Below are 27,420 nucleotides of genomic sequence, written 5' to 3' on the forward strand. Positions count from 1 at the left end.
TGAACTATTCCAAAAACCAAAAATTGCATACAAAATAAACTGAAATTGAAATTTATTTGACTTCAGTACTTGGCTATGTAAATGTACATGTAATAAATGAAGGAGAAATAAAAACTGAAATTGTGAATTGTTTGATTGATGTCAAAGTGTGTGCTCTAATCATATTATTCGGGATTGGTAGAGCTATCAGAGGTACAGTTTTCTTCATTTCAGAGGGATGGGAAATATTTCACAACTAAAATGGTTCTAGTAGGCCACAACAAAAACCGATGACATCTACAGCAATTCCGTGGTGCCCTTTAAAAAGGTCCAATACAAATTAACATTTTCATCATAGAAGTGCCCCTTATCAGAGGAAGAATGCTGTGCCCCGTCAAGAGTCAAGTTCAAAGACTGTTCTTGAAATGATCTTCATGATCAGGGCCCAGTTTCATAGAGCTGCTCAGCACGAAAATTTGCTTAGCATGAAATTTTTACCTTGATAGAAACAGGATTACCAACCAAATTTCAACGTGATTCTCAGGATAAGCAAACAACAGCTGAATACCAGTTACAAACAATATGCAACAAATGAAAATTTGGTTGGTAATCCTGTTTTTATCAAGGCAAAAGATTCATGCTAAGTAATTTTTTTTGTGCTTAGCAGCTCTATGAAACTGGGCCCAGTTAGCTCTCTAAATAAAATGAAAAACATTGTTTTATCCCTACCGATCTTGTATGGACTGAATTCAGACCAGGTCACTCAATGCAACTTACTGGCTATTTTCATAAAGTAAAAAAAAGTAGGCTATTTTCATTTTGATTTTTTACATAATTTTTGTCCAGGAATTGTTAAGAAGTATACACAGAATGTGGAATCACCTTCCTCAGGACATCACACAGTCTCCTCCAAAAGCCACTTTCAAAACTTTGCTTATGAGCAACCACTGTAAGTTAATGTCTTATCACTTCAAAGATTGCTTGATTAATTGATTGAGAAAAGTTTCTCCTCATTCTGCCACTTCAGAGGTCCAGGTGAGGAAGGAAAAGAGAAATTATTTTTTACAACCGTAGAAAACAGATCATGGCGAGTGTCAAAAACAAGTGACGACAAGTAACTTTTCTCTGAGAAAGGTTGTACGGCATTCATTTCAACTGCCAATCTTGTACATCAGCCACTTTTAAAGTGCACATTAAAAAGAAACAAAGGTGATGATAGAACTACACAATGAAAGTTTTCTAAAGGAATACAAGCGTCTAATCAGCTATTCGTCACTCTCTGCTGCTTCATTCTCAGACCCAGCCCCTTCAGACTCCGCCCCTCCTGACTCCGCCCCTTCAGACCCTGCCCCTCCAGACTCCTCCCCACCCGATCCCGCCCCTCCGGACTCTTCCCCACCCGACTCTGCCTCTACACCAGACCCTTCTTCTCCACCAGACTCCACCCCAGACCCTGCCTCTTCGACACCTGACCCCGCCTCCTCTCCCCCAGAACCCGCCTCCTCCCCACCAGAAACTGACCCCTCTCCACCAGATGCCGCTCCGTCTGACCCTGCTTCGTCCCCACCAGATCCGTCTCCTTCAGAGGCCGCCTCCTCATTCCCCGATTCAGCTGACCTCTGACCTTCACTTCCTGACCTCTGACCTTCACTTCCTGACCTTGGACCCTCACTTCCTGACCTCTGACCCTCACTGTCTGACCTCTGACCCTCACTGCCTGACCTTTGACCTTCGCTACCTGACCTCTGACCCTCAGCCCCTGATTCTTCATCGCTGTCTGACTGTACTGCTTTCCTACGAGGTCTCCTCTCCCTCTCGGGCTCAGATCCAGAAGCTTGATCGTCACCTTCCGCTTCGGATCCTGATTTTTGTTCATCTGAGTCGCTGGAGTCTGAAGCGATACGACGAATGCGACCGCGACCCTTGGGCGGGGATGGTTTCTGACTGCTGGAAGCTTCCTCATTGTCACTAAACCAAAACAATAAGATAATAAATTATCAATATTCAAGACCTCATTTTCAACAAAAAATATTTAAGGCAGGACGATAATTTAAAACATTTTTTGGTTTAATTTGGCATAATAAGCGAGATTTAAAAATCCTGTAATGCACTAACCTCGTCTCATCAATATGAAGTCTCTCTCCTTCAGAGTCCGAATCGCTGGACGAAACGATAGCCTTAGACTTAAACTTTCCGGGTTTCTCATCTTCAAGCCGAGATTCTCGGATACGTTTGCGGCCGCGAGATACTCCGCCATCGCCTGACTTGCGATCCTTGCGTTTGCGCGGAGCAGATTCCTCACCGTCTCTTGTCTTGCGAGATCTGGTTCAAAGAGAGAAGAAAGTTGATAGTTCATCTTTGTTAAGGAGACACTCTTCAAAATCATAGATAGACTCCAGAAATCTAGAGTCCTTAAAGGCAAAGTATACCTTTAGTTTTTGGAAATGTTTGATTGTTTTAATCCTATACAAACGTAGATATACACAGTACAGGGATGTGATATGGATGATCACAAAGCATGAAAGCTTGTGAGCCCTAAAGCTTCCGAGTTTTGAAAGCCCTTCTCTGCAATCTGGGGCGTCCATATGGTTTTTAATAAAAAAAAATTTAATATTATTATAATGTAAAAAAAAAAAAAAAAAAAAAAATGGGGGGAGGGGGTAATTTTTGTTCTTTTAACAAAGACTAGATTTTCGGTTCAAAACAGAGGAAACACATCCCCGTAGTATACAAACTTGACATTTGTCTTTTGAGTTTATTTCTAACCTTCTTCTCTTGGGCTTTGGTTTGCCATCACCGTCTCCTTCGTCGTCACTTCGTTGTTTCTTTCGTTTCTTCTTGGGTTTGGCTTCTCTCGTGTCCATGTCGCTGTCGCTGCCATCACTGGATATCTCACCCTTGGATTTCTAGAATGAATAATTCAACCTCATGAATATTTCAACCTCATGAATAATTCAATCTCATCAATATTTATGTCTCATGAATATTTTGGTACAAAATAATCACAAATAATTAAATTAGCATTTTTTAAGTCAATTTATTGAGTAAATTTGTTATCCAACCTTTCCTCGTCGTCCGCCGCCTCCCTTGCGTACTGGTTCCGGTTCTGCAACCACCAGAATGTTTTTAGTCTTCTCAATGAACTGAGCTCTCTTCTCCATCAACGCTTTACTTCTCTCTTCATCTTCTTGTTTACGTGCCATCTGGAATCGGACAAATAAACAAAATAATTATAATATTCATGGCTTATTACATTTTGAGGCAAATTTGCATTGAACTGAATGTGCAAATACAAGAAAAAACAAGAAAAAACGAGAGCATAACATTATATCAATAATGGAAACAAAATAACCATAACAAATTTAATTTATTCTAATTGGATTTTACCGTTACTTTTAGACCTCTATGCCTAATCACTATACTGATACAAGCTACAATCATAGGATCTTAACCGTTTCAACCCAACTCTTTTTGGGCGTCTTTGCATCACATGCTCAGTTACTTATTATAATTACTGGGTTGGGGCTTAATGTTTGGATCCATAACTACGAAAAATTCAACAGTGTAAAAATATCAAAATGAAAACTAAATGATAACAAACACATTACAAACAAGTTTAAATAGCATTCCTGTTAACAATTCTTAGCTGTTTAATATTGCAAGACCAGAAATAGAAATAGAATAGTAGAATATATAGCAAGACAGTTCTCTAAAGAACAAACTCTACATGGCACGTAGATATACACCACAAACCCAAAAAATATATATAACACGCAATGCCTCAAATCATATTTAGAAACAGAATGGTTCAAAGAAATAATTGCCTGATATTTTTTTTTTACTGGTAACCCTGCAAAACAATGGTTTCTCCCTAAAAAATAGAATCATCCCTGTTTGTTTGTGCACCTATACCAACTGTGCAAAATAGGGGTGTTCCTTACATGTTGCTCCATCTGTTTTTGTCTGAGCGCATCTCGTTCTTGATCTTGACGTTGTCTTAGGACTCTTTCTTCCTCATCTTGACGCCTCGCTCGTCCCACATGATACTGCGCCTGACTCAGAAGATCAGAGCATTGTCTGTCCAGGAGAGAAACAAAAAAATATATAAAGATTAATAGTAATAATAAAAAACCTAAACTTAATTTGAATTATAATAATACTTTACTCATTTATATAGGGCATATTCAAAAAATTTTTGTTCAAATGCACTCTACAATAAAATATAAATAAAAAATACAAGAAACTACACTATACAAATATACCCATAAATGCTATATGAATGACTTTAAAAATGTAGTATTGATAAGTTCTACTACTTTCTAGGGAGCCATTCCAAAAATTAAAATATGAAATAATGAAAGTTCTAAAATGCTTCAGAAAGCAAATAAGTTTTGAGGTCTGTCAATTTACCTTGCCTCGACCACGGCTTGTGCCAGATCAAAGTTCTCAAACGGCTTCGGAAAGGGACCGAAGATCTAAAACCTTTCAAGCAGAAACCAAACTTCTAAATAAGTTTGGCGGTCTGCCCCTTACCTTGCCTCGACCACGGCTTGGGGCAGATCAAAGTTCTCAAACGGCTTCGGAAAGGAACCAAAGATCTAAAACGCTTCAAGCAGGAACCAAACTTCTTAATAAGTTTGGAGGTCTGCCCCTTACCTTGCCTCAACCACAGCTTGTGCAAGATCAAACTTCATCCGATCACCATGTTTACTGAGGTACGTGAAGTAGCGTTGCGCCGTCTCAAGCTCAGACACGGCGCTCAGTACAGTCTTCAAGTGACTCTTCTCATCCTTCAGGACTGCCATGGCAATGCGCTGAAGCACGAGGGCGATATTGTACAGAACGAGGGAATCATGGGGTGCAACACGACGAGCCTGTGTGTGTGTGTAAACATTAATAAAAAATATTAATATCAGGCATGAAAATTGGTCCTTTGGTAAAAAAGTAGCAAATGTTTCACAAAGTGTTAAAGGAACACGTTGCCTTGGATCGGTCGAGTTGGTCTTTGAAAAGCGTTTGTAACCGTTTGTTATAAAATGCACATGGGTAGAAAGATGTTGTAAAAGTAGAATACAATGATCCACACAAACATGCCTCAAAATTGCGTGGTTTTCCTTTTACCTCGTCGACTAACACGTCGGCCATTTATGGGGGTCAAAATTTTGACTCCCATAAATGGCCGACCATGTTAGTTCGCACAGTAGAAGGAAAACCACGCAATTTCGAGGCAAACTTGAGTGGATCATTGTATTCTACTTTTAAAACATCTTTCCAACCATATGCATTTTATAAAAAACGGTTACAAACGCTTTTGTTTTGACCAACTCGTCCGATCCAAGGCAACGTGTTCCTTTAAGACTAGTCTTATCTCGAGTTAGGACGAGTTACTAGACGAGTTTACTCGTCCTAACTTGGGACTAGCCCGTTTTTAATAAAACCCTGTTTCAGCCCCAGGAATAGGTGCCCCCTGGTGACAGTTGATTAGGGTCGATAGTCCAAAATCAGTTAAGAGTAGCCCTCATCTGAAGAGGCCGACCGGCCTTCAGGGGCCAATTTCATAGAGCTGCTTAAGCAAAAAATTTGCTTAAGCACGAAAATAGCTCGCTTATTTTACACATGTTACTGGCCAAAATGTCATGCCATATACATTGCTTATGACTAGTATTTAGCTGTTGTTTACTTAGCATAACAATTGAGTGGAGTCTTGGCTGGTAATCTGATTTTAGTAAGCAATGAATTTTTTGCTTAAGCAAAATTTTGTGCTTAAGCAGCTCTATGAAATTGGGCCCTGATGTTAGGCGATAGCTCATGATTTAAAAAAAAAAAAAAAAATAATCCCACAAAAATTAATTGAAAATGGATGGATTTAAATAACTGATTTAACCTTGAGTAGAGCCTGTTTGCATTCCTTGAGTTTGCCAGCTTTGAGGTAAGCTCTGCCTAGGTACGTCAAGACCTCCGTGTTGTGGTGCTTGAAGAACTTCTTGATGCAGTTTTCATACTGTCAATAAAACAAAAATGAAATCTTAATACATTAATAATTAGTTGTTTTTCTTCTTTTGTCTGTTTGTCCCTTTTTACACTAATCCATCCATATGATCTAGTTTAGTGTAGTTTAAAGGAACATGTTGCCTTGGATCGGTCGAGTTGGTCTCTGAAAAGCATTTGTAATCGTTTGTTTTTAAATGCATATGGGTAGAAAGATATTGTAGAAATAGAATACAATGGTCCACACAAACATGCCTCGAAATTGCGTGGTTTTCCTTTGACTCCCATAAATGGCCGACCGTGTTAGTTCTTAACTTAAAAGGAAAACCTAGCAATTTCGAGGTAAATCTGTGTGGATCATTGTATTCTACTTTTAAATCATCTTTCCAACCATATGTATTTTATAACAAACGATTACAAACGCTTTTCAAAGACCAACTCGACCGATCCAAGGTAACGTGTTCCTTTAATTTAGTTAATTAACTTTTAATTAAATTTGCACAAACATAAAAATACATTGTGGTATACAAAGGGAAACCCCAACAGACACGCAGGCCCTTCTTTCTTTGTAATACAGTAATATTTTTAATGACTATTTTTGTAAACTGTACATTTCGGCTTGTAGCCGCTGTATTGCATTGTTTTAATCAATAAACCATGAATAATAAATGGAGACCCTTGATCACACATTAGAATAAAACAAACAGGCAGAGGCAACAGCAAAAATAACTGTAGAAAACGTGGAACTATATCTATAGTAAAAAAGATGACCGAATCACTTTCAAAATATACAATAAATTTAAACTCTATAGACAATAGAAAATACTAGACATGAGAGTTTCTTACCATCTGAATAGCACTGATATATTGTTTCTGCTCTACGTAGATATGGGCCAGATTCAACCACACGTCCGACATGTCAGCTGTAGCCTCGCGAACCTGCAGACAAAAAAAGAACAACAAGAAAGAATATTGACTGGGATGAAATTTGACGAATGTGAAAGAACTGTGAGGAAAACAGGAGGACCTGGAGATAATTAAAGACACTGGATACCTTTGGTAATTGTCAAAGACCAGTCTTCTCACTTGGTGTATCTCAACATGTGCATAAAAATAACAAAACTGTGAAAGTTTGAGCTCAATTGGTCGTCGAAGTTGCGAGATAACCATGAAAGAAAAAACACCCTTGTCACACGACGTCGTGTGAGTAATTACCAATAGTGTCCACTGCCTTTAAAGGAACACATTGCCTTGGATCGGTCGAGTTGGTCTTTGAAAAGCGTTTGTAACCGTTTTTTATAAAATGCATATGGGTAGAAAGATGTTGTAAAAGTAGAATACAATGATCCACACAAACATGCCTCAAAATTGCGTGGTTTTCTTTTTACCTCGTCGACTAACACGTCGGCCATTTATGGGGGTCAAAATTTTGACTCCCATAAATGGCCGACCGTGTTAGTTCGCACAGTAGAAGGAAAACCACGCAATTTCGAGGCAAACTTGTGTGGATCATTGTATTCTACTTTTAAAACATCTTTCCAACCATATGCAGTATATAAAAAACGGTTACAAACGCTTTTGTTTTGACCAACTCGTCCGATCCAAGGCAACGTGTTCCTTTAAGTCATCAAAGTAGTAGTTCGAATCCCGGCCATGACACCAGCAAGGTGCTTTACAATAATCGTTCCTCTTCACCCAAGTGTTTAAATAAGTACCTGCGAGGGCAGAGGTTGATATTGTGTACCAAAAAAAACCCACTGGAGTGCTACAGCAGCCCAGGGTTGTAAATAATATTGGCCCAATGACCAGGGCACTAATGTAAAGCGCATTGAGAGGTTATTGTGAAAAGCGCAATATAAGAAGTAGCTATTATTATTGTTAGTATTAATATTATTATTAATAATATTATTATTATTATTGAATTTGACCACTTACCTGAGAGAAGACGTCTCTAGATTCTCGGATGTATCCCTTCATAGCCAAGATTGCACCGATTCCGTTGGCAGCGAACAGGTTCCTGCCGTCATTACGTAAAACTTGTTTGTACATGGCCAGTGCTCTGTCCTGGTGACGCTTTTCCTACAATAACCAAGACATACTAATGTTAGGATGATAGCGATACCCAGTTGCACCCAATTGTTCCGGTTTTAAATGCTGCTCCACTAATACTCATGCCTTAAACGCCAATCAAGTACCCAGTTGTACCCACAAATTCCCTCAAATGCAAACAATTCCAGATTTCAGAGCCCTGTCCCTTTAATACAATTCCCAAAACAGCATTTATTATCACCCAGTTGTATCCCAAACATAACATACCCAAGTAAAACCCATAACATACCCACTTCCACCCACAACATTCCTACCAAACACCATTAACATACCCAATTCCACCCTTTACACCCCAACTCAACGCACCTTTTCCTTGTCTCTTGTGGGTTGATACAGTGTCTGTAGCCACACATTACCCAATGACAGCAGGGAGTAAGAATCATTCGCGGTGGCCGGCTGTTTAAGAATTCGTTCAAACTTCTTCTGGCCCGGTCCCCACTCTTGTTTAGCGAGATGAAGGTTGCCAATGAGAGACCAAGCGTCTGGATGATCCTAGGGTTTAAACAATTATTTTTAAAATTATTTATTTTGAAATATTGTTAATTTTGTTTTACTAATTATTTTGAATTACTCTTATATTTATAAAAAAAAAAAAAAAAAAAAAAAAAAAAAAAAAAAAAGGTTTTCGAATTATTGTTATCATTTTACGAATACTTTAATGTTAAAACCAACCCCGTCATTACTACGTTGTGGACACATTCTTCCCACTTTATTATTCTTTAATTATATTACATGAATTATGAATAAACTGATACAATACCTGGTTAATTTGCAGAGCTTCTTTGAACCAATCGGATGCCTCGTAGATCTGCCCTCGATCACGGGCCATGCAACCCAGACGCAAGTAGCCTAAAAAAGGAAATGTTCATTTGATCAATTATAACCATCAGCCAATAAGCAATAATCAATGAACATTTGGGATTTGCAGTTCTGGTTATTGCTTAGGTTGTGTGGCGAGTAAATAATAATCTATGTTTGATATTCAAGACTCATATGATGAAGTGAGAGCAGCAGTGGAGCAGCAGCGTCAAAGTGTCATGGCCGAGTGGTTAAGAGCACCGGATTCAAGCTCTGGTGTTTGATCAGCAGAGTGTGGGTTCGAAACCCGGTCGTGACACTTGCTACATAAAGTTAGGGAGGTAGTGCTTTCTGCTCTACCGGCCAGGCTTCGGACTGATGATACCCAAGCCTACATCCATATGGACTGTAAAAGGGGTAACCCTGTTTCAGCCCTAGCAGTAGGTGGCAACGGCCTCTGGAAAAAAAAATAATTGTAGCTCACACCTTGAAGTGGCCTTGCAAAAAAAAAATCAAAAAAAAATCAAAAAGTACAATCAATGTTTTGCTTCTGAAGCTGATCAGAGCATACTGATCAAAACGTTGAGTTGTCAACCACCATTTTTTTCCCAGAACCAACACTAACCCAAGAGATTTACACATGGTGCTAGCGCAAACCTCAACTGGTTATACTCCCACCAAGCATAGTTTTAAATCCTACTTAATATTCCTAACAAATATTTTTTTTAATCATCGACTTTCTTCATCTCCACACAAAACAAACTTGTATTTACAAGTACTGTTTCTAATCGAATTACCCCCAACCCCACCCCCTCAAAAAAAACTCACAATCAACGTAGTTAGGATGCTCTCTCAAGACATCTTTGTAAAGTTTCTCGGCCTTGTCGAATTGAAACATGATCTCGAAGAGGCGGGCGAGATTGTATGACACCGAGACGGAGATGGCGCCGTAATACGTCTCATCGTGCTCCGCCTCAAAATGGGCGCGCTTCAGAGATGCTTCGTAGTAGCGCTGGAAAAGAAAAAGAATCACATTTGAAAAAAGGATTGATGAAATCTTTGAAATGCAATCCTGAAATGAAATCCCACCTTCAACAGAAAAAGGTGAAATGAGAGGAAATTTTTGAAGGTTGGTTTCGCTCCAAAGCTTACAACTTTTCAATATTTAATGTAAAGGGTAATCAGGTTGGCTCAGTGGTTTCTGTCCATCTCTCTTTCTTCCTACCTTCGCCTCTGGTTGATTTCCAAGACGGAAGTGCAAAGCTCCGACGTTGTTCAGAATTTCCGGTGGGACGTCTGCCTGGACTTTTTCTTTGAGAATCCTAGTCGCTGTGCCGTAAGCTGTCAGGGCTCCCTATAAACATGTTTACAGAAGAAAACAAACAAGTCAGAATTTTCAAAAAGACAGTGCAGATCTGTTCGAATGGTTCTCAAGAAAAAGAACTATTAAGTTTTATTAGGAGCACAATTGCGACGTCTTCACATAGAGTAAGGCAAAGAGAAGGAAACTGTTAAAATGCACCACTTTCTCAGCCTCAAGAACTGTTTGATCAATAATAGTGAGTGGAAAAAAAAAAAGGAAAAAAAAAATCAAGAATTTATACTTGAATAAGCACTCCAAAAAAAACCCTCAAAATTACTGTCAGCAATTTGAAGCCTCCTGTATTCGCGACTGTTACCTCACAAAAAAAAACTTTGTTGATGTATGTCATTTAAAGACAGTGGACACTATGGGTAATTGTCAAAGACCAGTCTTCTCACTTAGTGTATCAACATATGCATAAAACAACAAACCTGTGAAAATTTGAGCTCATTTGGTCTTTGAAGTTGCGAGATAATAATGAAAGAAAATACACCTTGTCACACGAAGTTGTGTGCTTTCAGATGCTTGATTTCGAGACCTCAAATTCTAAACTTGAGGTCTCGAAATAAAGTTCGTGGAAAATTACTTCTTCCTCAAAAACTACTTTACTTCAGAGTGAGCCGTTTCTCGCAGTGTTTTATACTATCAACCTATCCCCATTACTCGTTACCAAATCAGGTTATATGATAATAATTATTTTAAGTAATTACTGATAGTGTCCACTACCTTTAAAGGGGCTGTGTTGTCATGATCAAAGCAAAGCATGTGGCGTGGAGTAACTCTCACCCAGTTACTGCGCACAAGCACCCTCTCTCCATATCACACCCATGGAGGTTGTGCGCGCACGTGATGTAACTCTATGAGAGTTCAAAATACCATGTACACCCACAGACCTACATTGATCATGACGACAAGTTCCCTTTATATGGAAGTGTCGTGGCCGAGCGGTTAAGAGCACCGAATTCAAGCTCTGGTGTTTCTGATCAGCAGAGTGTGGGTTTGAATCCCCAGCCGGGACACTTGTGTCCTTAAGCAAGACACTTCACCATTGCTACGTCCTTCGGATGGGGCGTTAAGCTGTTGGTCCCAGGTGTTATGGAACGCATGTAAAAAAACCCAGTGCACTTATCGAAAAGAGAAGGGGTTCGCCCCGGTGTTCCTGGTCCGATCGGCAGCAAATTGCGCCACAGCACCTTATAAAACATTACATGGTGCTATCAGAATTAGGTCTTATAATTCAAACGTAGTCCCACATCTTGTAGGAAATACTGTATAATACAGCACCAGGAGCGCACTGAGTGACAGACATGTGCGCTATATAAGAAGCCACGATTATTATTATTATTATAAAATGTGAAAGAACATACCGGTACGTCGGTGAGTTCCAAGATCTGAGCCAACTCAATCCACGCCTCGACATCTTCTGGAAACTGATCGACGACCTTCTGGAGATGACCCTTGGCCGTCTCCCTCTTTGTCTCATCGCTGGATGTTGCGTAGAGCGACCCAAGGATCTTCATCGTCTCGTAGTTACCAGGTTGGGCTTTAAGGACCTTCTCAAAGCACTGAGCAGCCTGGGTTTTAAAAAAAATTAAGGGAAAAAATAAATGAAAATAAGCGTATGATTTTTTTTTACGTAATCTGGAGAAGCTCTGCAACAGATCTTAACATTTAAATAAAAATTAATACTTCACCCAGAGTGAGATTTACTAGTATCTTTCCTTCCCAAACAAAATCAAAAGTAATTAAACCACTCACGTTCTCACTGTCCCCGCGGTGGATGTACGTCTGCCCTAAACCAAAGTGCTTGGTAGGATTCGAACCCACAAGCTTAGGATTGCAAGTCATGTAGTCTAAGCACTGGACCACAGTGACGAACTGCTATTTCTATTTTCACATTAAAACGATCTCTAATACGTCTCTACACTCACGTTCTCACTGTCCCCGCGGTGGATGTACATCTGCCCCAAACCAAAGTGCGGCAAAACGAAAGCTGTGGATGCAAACTGGGTGGCTTGGTAGTAGTACTGGAAAGCTTGGTCATGATCGTTCTGTACAAGGGAAAGTAGAAGATTATTGTTAACATGGGCATCGGGGCCAATTTCTTAGTACTGCTTAAAGACAGTGGACACTCTTGGTAATTGTCAAAGACTAGTCTTCACAGTTGGTGTATCTCAACATATGCATAAAATAACAAACCTGTGAAAATTTGAGCTCAATCGGTCGTTGAATTTGTGAGATAAGAATGAAAGAAAAAACACCCTTGTCACACGAAGTTGTGTGCTTTCTGATGCTTGATTTCGAGACCTCAAATTCTAAACTTGAGGTCTCAAAATCAAATTCGTGGAAAATTACTTCTTTCTCAAAAACTACGTCATTACAGAAGGAGCTGTTTCTCACAATGTTTTATACCATCAACCTCTCCCCATTACTTGTAATCAAGAAAGGTTTTATGATGATAATTATTTTGAGTAACTACCAATAGTGTCCACTGCCTTTAAATGGTAAAGCCCATTTTCGTCCCATTTATAATAATAACATTTGGTTTTTAATATAGCGTCTCACATAACAAAAAATCTCAAAACGTCACACAGATATTTTTTTACATATTTTAAACATTAAGCTAAAAAGAGATAAGCAAAAATACAGCAAGAATATTCAATTGTACAATTAGACCAACACAAACTATTGCAAACAATTTGATAAAAAATTAAGCATATTTCACAGGTTAGCAAAAAAATTAGGCGACCAGCTTGTGCCTTCATCATGAAATTGCGATGTTCTGCCATTCATTTTTAGGAATCCTTACCTGTACATGGAAGGCTCTTGCGAGCTGGTAGCAACTCTCCGCCTGGATAGCTTCATTGTCTGTATTATGGAACGCATGCAGAGCTAGATGTTGCACCTTTGTATAATCCTGGTTAAATTACAAATAAAACCTGGTTAATGACTGATTCAATAATCCAGGTTACTGACAAACAAAACTTTGCAACTGATAAATTTATCCTGGTTAATGACAAAATTAATCCTTGGTAATGATGATATATCTTTATTTTAGATGAGTTAATAAGAATCCAGGTTAGCTACAAATAAAACCTTGTGTTTGACAAATTAACCTTGGTTATTATTCAATACTAGTTATGTGAAGTGACTCAGTCGTAACCAATAGCCAATATATTATTGCAATAATCAAAAACCAGCAACTAATAACCATGAAGATTGTGTTAAACTCAGAGAAATAAAATGCTTTCCTCCAATTGGATAATCACTTGGCCAAAGAAATATTGGCAAATAAAACCAACTCTTGGGACCTTTTTCAAACCTAGGATGCTCCAGGATGTACCCCCATTAAGTTTGAGGCAGTGTGCATTTCATTTTGCACAGTGCTTCAAAACAAAAATGGAGCCCAAAGATGGAGTCGGGGCCGAGATTTTTGAAAAAAAAATCTTGACGGACTTTACCTTCTTGAAGAAGAAATGATTGGCGAGATGGTTGAGAACCATCGGGTTACTGGAGTCTATTGTATACGCCTTGGAGAGGAGCTGAACCCCAGTCCGTATAGAATCTGTTGCTTTACTGTTGATTTCTAGAATGGCAAGGCCAACGATGGCGCCCACACATTTCGGATCGAGCTCTAGGGCCCGCTCGAAGGCCAGGCGTGCTTTCTCTGGTTTGTTGAGCTTATTGAAGCAGTGGCCCATACCAAGGCGAACAGCAGCTGTGTTTGATACAATCAAAGTTATAAAATTGTCAAAAATTTAATGAATCCAGTGATGTGTCGTGGTCGAGGGGTCCAAGTCACCGAACCCAAGCTCTGATGTTGTCAGCCGCAGAGTGCCAGTTTGATACCTGGCAATATCTCAAAAACGCAACCGTCTTTTGAAATGAAATTTTCTCAGGGTAGTTTCATTGTATATGTAATTAAAACAATCAAACGATTCCAAATACCAAAGGTATACTTCTCATTTAAAGCAATCGCACAACATCTGTTAAAGGCCCAAAGGCCCATACTTTGTGTATCACAACTTATATATAAAATAACAGACCTATGAAAATTTAGGCTCAATCGGTCATCAGAGTCGGGAGAAAATAACGGGAAAACCCACCCTTGTTTCCGCAGGTTTCGCCGTGTCATAACATGTGTTTTAAATAAATCCGTAATTCTCGATATCGAGAATTTATAATTGTTTTACTGTTTTCTCATGCATAAAGGAAAGCATTTCATGGAATAATATTTCAAGGGAAGTCTTTCACCATTACCTTCTGTAAACCCTGTAAGTTATTTGTAAATCTGTGAAATTTTAATTTTTGTTCTGTTCAGAAAGTGTCCAATAGCTCTTAATATTATAGATTAATTTTGAGACAGGTGACTTGATCGTACCTGGGCAGCTAGGATTCGTCCTCAGAGCCTTCTTGTAGAACGCCAACGCTCCTCTGTAGTCTTTCTTATTGAAGGATATACAAGCTTTGCCTAAAAAAAAGAGGGAAATACGATACAGGGAAATGAAATATTTAGATATGGTGTGCAAAATATTATAATAATAATAAAACCTACTGAAATGTGAGTAATACTTTTTATAAGAAAAAAAAAAAAAAAAAAAAGTTTCAAAGTTATCAGTGACATTTTCTAGATCATCTACTCCCAAGTTTCATGCCATTGCTTGAAGTGATCTTCATTTTCTGTTTGCGTTCCAGTTTTTTGCTAGCTGTTTGCTTGATTGTCATGGCGATGCAAACAACGATAGTGCCGTGATAGCTTACCCAGCAAAGCTGGAATGTTATTCTGCGACTGGTTAAGGACAAAGTTGAACTGCGCGTCGGCCTGGTCCATCTTATCACCCTCAAGGAGGCAGAAACAAGCACGTCCAAGAAGATGGTTCTGAAAAAAAAGAAAAAAAGGAAAGTTTATCAGTAGGATTTGAAACTTTGCAAGGTGGAAATATGATATGGAAGGGTTTGCGTTAAAACCATTTAATGACTATCTCTAAATGAGTTGGGGTGGTTCTGAAAAGAACCATTGGTTTCAACTCGATGTTTCAATTAGTATGCTCTGATTGTCTTCTGGAGAAAGCTTAAAACAAGTTGTGCACCGCCATCGTTGGCGAACATTAGCAACCATAGGCGCACGTACTTATGGTGAGTTTTTTTTTTTAATGGTGGACAAAGCAGACAGTATTGTTTTCTTGCCGCAAATATAATTTTAGTCTGTTTTTAGTGGTTTAAATTACAACGATGCATAGATTGGTGGAAAAAAAACATGGCGCTCCAAGATCGATCATTCCTGGCACGAGGTTGAGCGCCCTCCTTTGATTTTTTTTTCCTTACCTGATCGTACATGATGATTTTATCGGCCATCGTATACAGCAACGTCGCCTGAGTGAACAAATCCTTCTTTGAATCCTTGTTCTTTTCCTTCCGTGCCTGCTGGACGTAGTAAGCGGCCAGCGTGTCCAACGCCGTCATCTGATCCTTCTCATTGCCTGGGTAGTCTAAGTTGGCATCCGACTGCCAAGACGCAAAGATTTTGACGAAATCGTCCACTTGGCTCTGTTTGTAGTACTCCAGCTGCAGCGGAAAAAATCAAGTCAACAATTTTAAGAGACTTTATAACAAAGCTTGTTGTCCAAGAAAGGCCTGGTCACACAGGCCTCGGTAACAAGAACAAACGTAAAAAATGCACGCCTTTGATTAGTTGAATAAGCGTGGGTGTATTCTGTGTGGAGAAATTCAACCAATAGAATGCGTTCTCTTTGCTTCGTTATCGTTATTCGCTGCAGTGTGACTCGGCCTTTTAGACACTCAGTTGCCAAGTAATGGCATCATCGGACATCATTATTTCAAGAACAACGCTAACAAAGACCTTGAGCAAAGTAGTTTTCTTACCCCCAGGGCCAGCCAAGTATGAAGAGGAGCATTTTCTTGCTTTAAGATGCTCAAGACTTCCTCTCCCTCCGGCAGCTGATCGAGGTCCAACTCGATGACCTGAAAGGAACAAGAAAGATTATTTGACGAAATTGTCAACTTTTAAGTCTTGTATATAAAAATAGGGGCCTAAAAATGTATTATTCGATAGGTAAGCTTTCTTCAAACGGTGTAAGTTTTATGTAAATCTGTGGATATTGTGTTTTGTTTTACAAAAAGGACCCAAAAAGTACCTAAATCCTTCAAGTTATTTTACAAACATCAGTCCGTCCATTTTTCATTTAAATTCAATTAAACTAAAATTGGGAATTCTTTATCCATCATGCCTAGCATGAAAATCACTTTCTAGTTTTGCTCATTAAAATACAAAACACAAATAGCAGAACATAGTACCATAGAAATTAAAACAGCAACAATAAAATATCATATGGCACAAATAAATAGTTTTTAAAACACTCTGGTAACTAAAATATCCATCCAAACAGAAAATAAAACAGAATAACTTTTATGATTTTACGGATAACTTTCCGTATGGCGCCACCACCTTTTCACTCATTTTTACAAAAAGGGATATCTCATTGAGGTAAATTAGATACTATATTATTTCATATCGAATGAAAAAGTGGTGGCGCCATACGGAAACTTTTCCGATTTTACAATAAAATTAAATATTAAAATAACATAAACATGATAAACAAAGTAGGCCTACAAACATAATTAAAAATTAATATAATCTATATGTCAATTTCATAGATCAAGAAATGCCCCCACACAGTTTAAAATAAATACATAGGAACCCATACTTATTTTACTCAACCCATTCTTAAAGGAACACATTGCCTTGGATCGGTCGAGTTGGTTTTTGAAAAGCATTTGTAACCGTTTTTTATAAAATGCATATGGGTAGAAAGATGTTGTAAAAGTAGAATACAATGATCCACACAAACATGCCTCAAAATTGCGTGGTTTTCCTCTTACCTCGTCGACTAACACGTCGGCCATTTATGGGGGTCAAAATTTTGACTCCCATAAATGGCCGACTGTGTTAGTTCGCACAGTAGAAGGAAAACCACGCAATTTCGAGGCAAACTTGTGTGGATCATTGTATTCTACTTTTAAAACATCTTTCCAACCATATGCATTATATAAAAAACGGTTACAAACGCTTTTGTTTTGACCAACTCGTCCGATCCAAGGCAACGTGTTCCTTTAACCCACGCTGCACTTTTGTCTCACGTATGGCCATTGCATTGGCAATTGCCAGTTCATGAGTTTGTAATTTTGTTGTTGCCGCCGCCGCCACTGCTCTGTAAGTGTAAATTCATGAATGGATGACGCATTGAATAATACGCATGGGACTTTCTGACAATACAATAATGAATTATTTTCTTGCTTAAAAAAACTTAACTGCACGTATTGCCATCATTCCACCAGCCTCACAATATACTAAACCATAGACAACACTCATGTACACTTCATATTTGCAAAATGCTAGATATTTATACGAAACACGCAGAGAAAATCCCAACAAACCTCGTCCGTGTCCCGGAGCGGAATCTCCACATATCGCAGCTGCACGGTGGCCATCTTAGAAGTTACTCTAGACTATATCGTTCCCAGGTGTATTTGATTGAAATTTCTATCAAAAACTAATGGGGACGAGCGAGAATAGCACATTTAACGGGCACGATCGTAAACGAAACATTTAAAGAGGCTAAGCAACTTCTGTAAATGTAAAATATTAAAAATGTTTGTAGTAGATGACTTGTACGAGAAACATGTTTACATTAAACCTTTCAAATGTCTGTTTAGTTGTATTTTGAAATGATTTTTGTAAAAAAGTACTCATTTGTGACTAAAAGAATATGCAGCCTTGAGACAAGGCTATACTACACACTAAAGTCTGGTCCCTAGACGTTTTGCATAACAGTAATTATGTATTCTCTGATTGGTGCCTAGGGATTTTTACCCTGCCCATCCCACTACCCGCCCCCCCCCCACAACACAGTAATTTTTACAGCAATGTTGTCGTTCTTTAGCGATAGTTTTTGACAAAATGGCAACTACAAGTAATGTTTTAAGAATTGACCTGACTCTAGATGAGAACAAATTGGAGGAAGGTGCTCTGAAACTATTTGAAACAGTTAAACCAGGATGGAACCAGAAAGACATAAAGTTCAAGGTAGGGCCTAACTCGTTAATAAAACAGCCTCAATCCGATTATAGTATTAGCCTAATTATAAAAATATAATATACCGGTAGGCCTTATTGCTTTTGGTCTGTCATGCCTGTTGCGCTGTACTGTTGTTTAGTTCTACCTCTACATTGGATGAACATAAGTACAGCTACAGGAGTATAGTTTGATGTACTTCTAGAAACTATCAGGCTCCCCGGCCCGGGAGCCTGATAGTTTCTAGAAGTAGGTTGGATGAACATAAATCAGTCATTATAATATGTACAGCTACCGTACAGGAGTACAACTTGTAATGTATAATTACTAATAATAGTTATTAAAATAGATTTCCCTTTCTCGTTTTAATAAATACACTGAAGTTAATAGTTTGGAAGATTGTCCGAATGTCCTTATCTGATTCTGAGTCTGACTGCCACTTTTCCAGTTTACCAATTGTTTACCTAAAAGTTTGCTAACATTAACAACTAAAGTGGATGGATTTCAACATTATAAAACTTATTTATTTTTTATTACTGTATCTCTCTTTTCTAATGTTTTATTTGATTCTTTTTCTAAAACTGTGTTAGTGTACACAAACAAACAGTATGTCACAACGCTGTACACAACAATAAGGTTATCGCGATTCAGAACCGCAATGCATTATGGGCATGCAGACGGGGCATTTGCTACTGCGGTGTATGTTGTCATATCATGGCCGATTCGCGATAAATGTTACTAGTGTCAAATAGCTTAAAGTTCCAATATGTCATTTATCAGGGATCAGGTTGGCTCGGTGGTTTCTTTTGCCCCTTTTACACAAGAGCAATTATAAGCAAAGGTCCCTTGCTTAATTGTAGCATGGTTGTAAAATTTTACAAAACATTTCCAGTGAAAGGACGACAATTTTGGTAATGTCCAGGGTCCCTTGTATAAAATCTAGTCAAATATTGCTTCATTTCAAATCACAACCATGCTAAAATTAAAAGCAAGGCCAAGGGACCACTGTTAAATTGCTCTCGTGTGAATAGGGCTTTTCCCTGCTTTTCATCTCTGTGGACCACCGAGGTACTACACAATTAAATTCCACCAACAAACTATTTCGTTGTTATTTTCCATAAGGTTTTTACCGATGGAAAATCAAACAAACTTATCGGCGGCTACCTCCCAGAAGATAAGAACACCATGGCCCTCGTCCGAGTCTACGGGAAGAAGACGGAATTGCTCATCGATCGGGAGGCAGAAATCAAGACGTTTGTCCTTCTTCATAAAGCAGGGTGTGGACCTCAACTGTACGCAGCGTGTAACAACGGTCTCTGCTACAAGTATTTACCAGGAATCATTCTTGATTCCAAAATGGTTCGAGAGGAACGTATCTTCAGGTGAAATTTCATTTCCCTTCATTTTCATTTCATTTATTTATTCTGGTTGTTAAGCCATGTACTCTTAGAAATGTGAACTTAATCACTGTACTAGCCAAAAACCCGATGGAAAGAAGAAAAGGAAAGGACTTGTCAATTTTAGATGGAGGAAAACCCAAGATTCCAGGGAGAACACACACAATCGGGCCCAATTTCATTCAGCTGCTTAAACACAAAAAGTTGCTAAGCACATCAAAATTATGCTTACCAGAATAAGGTTCCCAGCCAAACTACCATATATAAATTTGTGACTGGTATCCTGCTCATTTTTGCTAGGCAAAATCGTTAAGCATATTTGCTGCTTAAGCAGCTCTATGAAATTGGGCCCAGCTAATATTAGGGACTGAAAACTCAATTTACAAAGTGCCCCCCTCTGGAAGGAATCGAACCAGGGTAATAGAGGTGGAAGGTTGGGAAAAGAAACTACTGCAACACGACCAGTAACATTGATGGTGAGCTTACAGTAAAATCTATTTTGTGACTTTGTTTTTTAAAGCTCTGCGAACTGTTAATAATAAATGTTTTATCTCGCAGGCTTGTGGTGAAAGAGATGGTAAAAATGCACTCCATCAAGCCACAAGAGGGCGCTGTTCCACCTCCTTGGCTGTTCAAAACGATGGAGAGATTTCTATCAATTCTACCAGAAAAGTTTGAGGATGCAAAAAAACAGGAGAGGTAATATTTCATTTTTACTGCATTGCTTCTAAACAGGTCAATCAATTGAGCCACGCCCACTTGGGACAGACGGGTGTGTCTAGGGCTTGACATTTTCACAGGATCGTAGTCCTGAGTAAAATCACGACTGGAAAAGTCGGGCTGTCCTGTGTTTTTGTTTGAACCTTGAATTCTGTTGAGTATTGAAGAATACTTGGAATGGGAAACTTTAGACTATCTGCCAATCACCAAGAGAGGGCGCTCTTCACCAGGTAATGTCAACAACTTAGGAATAGGAGAAGCATGAGTGATGGTCTCTGACAGCAAATACCTTTTTTTTTGCGGGTTTTTGATTTTGTATTTAGATTTAGCCAAACTGTATTTTGTTTTTCATAACACAATGCCAGCATAAACCAAACTGTTCTGGAACAGGACGTACTGGAACACGAGTTCCCCAAGGATAACAAGCGGTGTGCATGAGTTTTGGGGAGTGTGTCTTCTAGGGTAATTAGCAAAAATTCCAAAATGCTGACCTACCAAAAATTAAGAAGAAATCTGAAGTTTAGTTGTATGAAAATGTACCTGATGTAATTTTCAAGAGGCTGAGAGACTTCTAAATATTTTTTGAGTATTTTTGAATTTTAAGCATTTACCATTGTTTGCTATAGGAATTGTGCACCCTTACCTGGTAGGTCTGCTGCCCTCTAGTGGCAGAGCTTTCAAAAAGTCTCCCATTGAGAACAGTCTTCTCAAGTGCCAAATTCGGGTCCTGTAAATATTCTGAGCTTCACACCCTGAATCTGGTGGATTTTTTCCCCTAAATTCAAGTTGAGTGGTTTCTGCCTCTACAACTTGATCAGTTAAAAACTAGCGCACTGCACCACCCCCGAAATGCTCACATCAGACAGGTCAGACTTTAAAAAAAAAGTGATTTCAAAATCTTTTTTTTTACAGATATGTCCGTGGCATTGTTCCTCAATCCCAGCTCCACGAGGAGGTCAGTCAAATAAAGAGTGCCCTTCTTTGTCTAGAAACACCTGTCGTTTTCTGCCACAACGACGCACTGCTGGGCAATATTGTTTTTAATGAAACTGAAGGTGAGTGCAACTTTTGTAAGTCCGAGGAGGAGAGGGTAAACTTTTTATTACAGCCAATTTGAAAATTTGGTGGTCCAGTTGGCAAAGTAATATCTTTCCTTGCTTTCGACCACCAGGACCCTAGTCTTGGTGCAAGACATTTCTCGTTCCCTTTTCACGCACACCCCGGCCAATTCGCCGACAGCGCACGCACCGACTCACCTAGCTCACCTTGCGACTCACAACAATTTGCTTAGCATGAAATTTCTTCTTTGATAAAAACAGGATTACCAACCAAAGTTTCCATTTGTTGCTTAAATTGCTTGTTACTGGTATTCAGCTGTTGTTTGCTTATCCTGAAAATCACTTGGAAGTTTGGTTGGTAATCCTGTTTTTATCAAGGCAAAAATTTCATGCTAAGCAAATTTGTTTGCTTAGCAGCTCTATGAAACTGGGCCTAGTGGTGATTAAGTTTGCTTTTCTGATCACACACTGGGCTTCACAACCAGATAAGATACAAAAAAAACTATATATCCTTTTTTATCAAAACTTCTTGTCCCCCCCCCCCTCCCTTGCAGGTACACTGAAATTTATAGATTATGAATATGCCTCCTTCAACTACCAAGCCTTTGACATAGCCACCCATTTTGCGGAATTCGCTGGCATCGAGGTGGTTGATTACAGCCTGTACCCAGATAAAGACCTCCAACTGAAGTGGCTGAGAGCGTTCCTGGTCGCTTGGAGGGAAGCTCAAAACATTCCAGACGAAGTCACTGAGCGAGACCTCGAGGTTTTATACGTCAAAGTCAACAAATTTGTCCTGGTAAGATGCTCATGAAACTATCATTATCACAGTAATAGGAATCTTCCCATTAGAGGCCAGAATAAAACATCCTTTTCGCCTTGCAACTCACACCTGTTATCTCTATGTAATTCCTTTTCCAAAAAGTAGACTTAAGTAGAATAGGGTGTAGAGTAGGGTGTCGTGGCCGAGTGGATAAGAACACCGAACTCAAGCTCTGGTGCTTCTGTTCAGCAGAGTGTGGGTGCAAATCCCGGTCGTGAAACTTGTGTCCCTGAGCAAGACACTTTTCTATAATTGCTTCTCTCCACCCAGGGATAAATGGGGACCTGCGAGGGCAGAGATGGTTCTTGTGATTGATTTAGCCGAGTAGCGCATATTAATGTTGCACAAGGCTGTATACTCCCCACCAGGGAGCTGAGATGGTTTAAGGAGTGATTTAAGGCCCAGTGACCAGGGGTAATAATGTGAAGCGCTTTGGGACGCCCTCCAGGTGTGAAAAGCGCTATATAAAAACGGGTTATTATTATTATTATTATTATTATTAATATTCAAGGTGTTACTGGTTCAAATCCATTGTGTGCGTTTCACATTTTCAATCCTAATATGCGTTTTTTTTCTGTCTTGGCAGGCTGCCCATCTTCTCTGGGGGATATGGGCACTAATCCAATCTCACAACTCCACCATTGACTTTGATTTCTTAGAGTAAGTATGAAGGAGTATAAGGCCTCATCCAGGCTGCCGGCTACGGCTGTTGCTAAGGATGTTCTATACTTCAATGCATGATGACAAGGCAATCCAGCCATAGCCGTAGCTGTTGTCGCCAATTCTGATGGTCTTAAGCCCGGTTCATACTTCCTGCAAATGCGAAGCGAATTTGATGTGAATTTGGCGTCACAACCCTCCTTTCGCAGCGATATTTGCAAGTGAGTTGAACAAAGTTAAACTGCTGTGAATAATTCGTTGCGAATTTGTGACATCAACATTTGTATCGCATTCGCATTTGCAGGAAGTATGAACCGGACTTAAGGCTGATGGGAATTAATGGCTTTGGCTTTGGGCGGATTACTGAAAAGACCCATTCTAAAATGTGAAGGCTGCAGCTAATAGTATTGCAGTAGCCAAAGCAGCTTGAATCGGACGAGGCCTAAAATAAATCTTAAATAGTGACGTGTCCGAGTGGTCTTAGTGTCTTTAAAAACTGACTTGGTAATGAGCAATGGAGAGCTGTTGATGGTATAAAACATTGTGAGAAACGGCTCCCTCTGAAGTCGCATAGATTTTGAGAAAGATGTATTTTCTCATTAAAATAATAAAAGACTTCTTAGCTAGAGTCTTTTGTTCCTATCTGAAAGCACACAAATTCGTCTAACAAGGTTTTTTTTTTCTTTCATCATTTTCTCGCAACTTCGATGACCAATTGAGCCCAAATTTTCACAGGCTTGTTATTTTATGCTTATGTTGGGATACACCAAGTGAGAACACTGGTCTTAGACAATTACTAAACGCGTACCAAATTTTATGTTTACTCGCGACTACAGGGGTTGCCCTTAACTTTTTTTTCAACTGGCCAGCAGGACCAGTTGGCTTGATTTTTCACTGGTCCGCCAGGTTTTTGACTGGTCCGTCAATTTTTTTATATGTTTTTTAACTAAAAAAATACTGTTGTATACCAACTGCTCGATTTTTAATCGCCGCTATTTCAAAATTCAACATGAATTGCAACGTCAACTTAACTGCACTGGAAGCCATACTTTATTTATGTGTACCAAGTTATTGTGTTCGTAAGGGGGCTCACTAATTTGAGAGTATTTTTTCTTTAAAAAAAGTAATAACAATAATCTTATTAAAATTAATTTAAAAACAGGTCAAATTATTTGTGAGAGCAAATTGGAAAATTTAACATGATCTTTATTTAGGTAATTTTTTAGTCTACGGTTTATTGTAAGCATTGGACATCGAAGTATTCTCAAGTACGAAGAACATTTGTATGAATTTGTTTTTATTGTTTTACTTAACAACAAAAAAACACTTTAAAATCGACTGTTAAAAATATTAACTTTTTATGTATTGCCTTCAAATCTACAGTGGGGAGGGTTTACGTGCGATCGCTTAAGTTATTTTATCATGTATAAACATTGCCTGTTTGTACTTTTAATATTAAATATTCATAAACACAATACATCGTACCGATAACCGAAGTTCCCAAAATCTTCCCACTTTCGTCCAGAAAAAAACCCAACAAAAAGTAGACATCAAAATAGTTGCAACATCCATGGAGAAGCATACGGCATTTTACGGTATTTTTTTAATTATGTGTACGGAATGGTCGGTGCCGGCGTCTGTTTTGTGAAGAAAAAAATCATTTAAAAGCAGCAAAAACAACTGCGCCTTTGTTAAACCATGGAGGTGTTGCATTCGAGAACCCAAGTATTTCTTGAAATTTGAACCCGCAAAAAAAACCCCGAAGCAACCGCGCATTATATTTGACCAATAAAACCATGGAGCAAAACTAGATCGCCCACCGATCGCCCGCAAAAAAAAACAAGCCCCAAATAACAAAAAAATTAAGCAAAATCAGGACGGAAGAACCATACAAATCCCAATTAAATACTCCTTTTTGCTCATCCAGAGTATCCTAACTTTGTAATTTTTGTTCAATGAAGCCTCACCGTCTCGCTCGTTTTTCGTAAACACGCTAGACTCTTTTCCCCACACGGAAATCTGCTCCGTTGACGACGACCATGCTGCATGCTGCTGACAGAATGTGTTTTGCTTTGTGGTCTTTTGTCAAGGCGATTGAAGCTAGTTTTGTAAGCTATCGCGTACTTTCACCAATAGAGGGCGTCTATTCTCACGCTATCGAATATTCTGAAACGCCCTCTAGCGATCAATGTTTCTTACACTTTTTGGCACACGTGAACTAATACGAAGACTACAAGCATTTACGTTGCATGATGGGATTTTGCGCTGTGTGTACATGTGTATGTGTTATCGTGGGAAGTTTGCCAGCGTTCAGCGGCACTTCGGGTGATGTTTTTACGTTTTATCCAATATGAATGTTTTTATGTTTTATTCGAGCCTAAAAATATTTAAATAATAGTCATAGTTCTGTAGTAGCGCTGCCGATATTTTTGACTGGTCAGCCGGACCAGTTGGCAAGGTGTTTCAGCTGGTCCGCCGCGATTTCTACTGGCATTTGGCCAGCGGACCAGCGTTAAGGTCGAACCCTGGACTAACAACACTACTAGTGCAGTTTGGGGCGTCTATGACGCAGTGAACACGTAGGTTGTGTGGCATGTTTGTCCGACAGTCGGGTATTTTAAGCAAAAGTGACGTCATTAGTGCTAGGTGCTTTTGTTTCTCATCACCCAGGAGTAAGTGGATGGATACTTTGGTTTCATTTGTAATTTTGAATATGTTTTCTCTTTTGTTTTTGCAGCTATGCAAAGCTTCGTTTTGATGAATACTTCACTAGGAAGGACGGGTTCTTGGCACTTCAGCTACCAGAGTAAGAATTCAACTTCTACAGTGGATATCCCACCCTAGAACCCACCCCATCCCAAAACAATAAATACACAGTTTATGATTTTACTCTAAAATAACTGAAATAGATAATTAAGTTCCACGCTTTTATCTTAAGGATCACGTTTTTTTTTACAGATAAACTTTCGCTCAGTACTTCCAAGTTGTGTACAATTGACAATTCTTAAAACTTGTTACTTTTCTCAGGGATTTTAAAGGTATCTACCCAAGTAGTATTAGCGACTTTTTTAATAATCACTGCCTGTTAGTTAATTAAAAAATAAATAAATTACACATTTGTTTTTGGCTGAAGTTTTCCCGTGAGGATAAACACCAAGAGTAAATTTATTGCGCACAAGACATACTCATGGATTGTAATATTTTGTAAACACCATTTGTTTATGTATAATCATCAGGTGCTGAATAATGTCCATGGTGTACCCCCTCCTTTTGTGTCCTGGGAATCTCATGTATTCTTTAGATTAAACAAAATATATATATTTGATATTGTTATTTTTTTTTTGAGGGAGACACCTTCTGCTTAATGTCTTGCTTAGGCATGGTAGTAATCAACAACACATAACTTGACATGGCTGGCTAAACTTTTAGATTTTAAATTTTTGAGAATTTTTAGAAGACAACAGTAATTTTTACTGTTCTAGTTTTACTGTGGTCTTTTTCAAAACCACCGCTCCGGTTTGGGTACCGTCTCTGGCCCCACCAATATTTTTGACAAAGCAAACTTTTGGAACGGAGTTTCAATAAGGCGGACAGTACTTAGCCGGAACCAATCCTTAAGCCATGATTTTGAAAATGACCAATCTCAACAAATATAGTTGGACAATATTAACTCATGCCATGGCCTTTCCTTTGACACTTTTGATTAAGTGGTTGAAGCCGCTTGTGTTGTGGTCTTTTAAGAATTAAACAATGTAAAAATGAGTGAAAAAGTGGTGGCGCCATACAGAAAGTTATCCATTTTGTCTCACGTAGGAATGGCCACTGCTCTGTAAGTGTAAATTCATGAATGGATGACGCATTGAATAATACGCATGGGACTCTGACAATACAATAATGAATTATTTTCTTGCTTACAAAAACTTAACTGCACGTATTGCCATCATTCCACCAGCCTCACAATATACTAAACCATAGAAAAACACTCCTGTACACTTCATATTTGCAAAATTGTAGATAATTTTACGAAACACGCAGAGAAAATCCCAACAAACCTCGTCCGTGTCCCGGAGCGGAATCTCCACATATCGCAGCTGCACGGTGGCCATCTTAGAAGTTACTCTAGACTATATCGTTCCCAGGTGTATTTGATTGAAATTTCTATCAAAAACTAATGGGGACGAGCGAGAATAGCACATTTAACGGGCACGATCGTGACCGAAACATTTGATGAGGCTAAGCAACTTCTGTAAATGTAAAATATTAACATTTTTTTGTAGTAGATGACTTCTGAGAGAAATATGTATACAATAAACCTTTTGAAATGTCTGTTTAGTTGTATTTTGAAATGATTTTTGTAAAAATGTACTCGTTTGTGACTAAAAGAATATGGCAGCCTTGAGACAAGGCTATACTACACACTAAAGTCTGGTCCC

The 27,420-nt window shown here is 38.8% G+C and overlaps 2 protein-coding genes across 2 annotated transcripts; one reads left to right on the forward strand and one right to left on the reverse strand.

Moving 5' to 3' along the window:
- Positions 1-645: 645 nt before the first annotated feature.
- Positions 646-17,872, reverse strand: LOC139953499 (RNA polymerase-associated protein CTR9 homolog). Its single transcript, XM_071952924.1, has 22 exons — positions 17,693-17,872; positions 16,121-16,219; positions 15,563-15,802; positions 14,999-15,116; positions 14,619-14,708; positions 13,699-13,955; positions 13,047-13,154; positions 12,169-12,288; positions 11,605-11,811; positions 10,100-10,228; positions 9,703-9,886; positions 8,837-8,925; positions 8,383-8,568; positions 7,903-8,046; positions 6,814-6,906; positions 5,864-5,980; positions 4,636-4,853; positions 3,921-4,056; positions 3,042-3,182; positions 2,746-2,885; positions 2,095-2,301; positions 646-1,947 (listed from the first exon to the last, which is right to left on the reverse strand). Exons 1-22 carry the CDS (start codon positions 17,744-17,746, stop codon positions 1,245-1,247), a joined length of 3,780 nt encoding a protein of 1,259 aa, XP_071809025.1. The 5' UTR covers positions 17,747-17,872; the 3' UTR covers positions 646-1,244.
- A 294-nt stretch (positions 17,873-18,166) lies between these two features.
- On the forward strand, positions 18,167-27,294 carry LOC139953501 (ethanolamine kinase 1-like). The gene is made up of 7 exons (XM_071952929.1): positions 18,167-18,341; positions 19,452-19,711; positions 20,285-20,425; positions 21,359-21,501; positions 22,059-22,303; positions 22,914-22,987; positions 25,725-27,294. The coding sequence occupies exons 1-7, from the start codon at positions 18,216-18,218 to the stop codon at positions 25,795-25,797; spliced, it is 1,062 nt and encodes a 353-aa protein (XP_071809030.1). The 5' UTR covers positions 18,167-18,215; the 3' UTR covers positions 25,798-27,294.
- The last annotated feature ends 126 nt before the right edge of the window (positions 27,295-27,420 follow it).

This window comes from Asterias amurensis, chromosome 22 (genome assembly GCF_032118995.1).
Source record: "Asterias amurensis chromosome 22, ASM3211899v1".
Classification (NCBI taxonomy): Eukaryota; Metazoa; Echinodermata; class Asteroidea; order Forcipulatida; family Asteriidae; genus Asterias; species Asterias amurensis.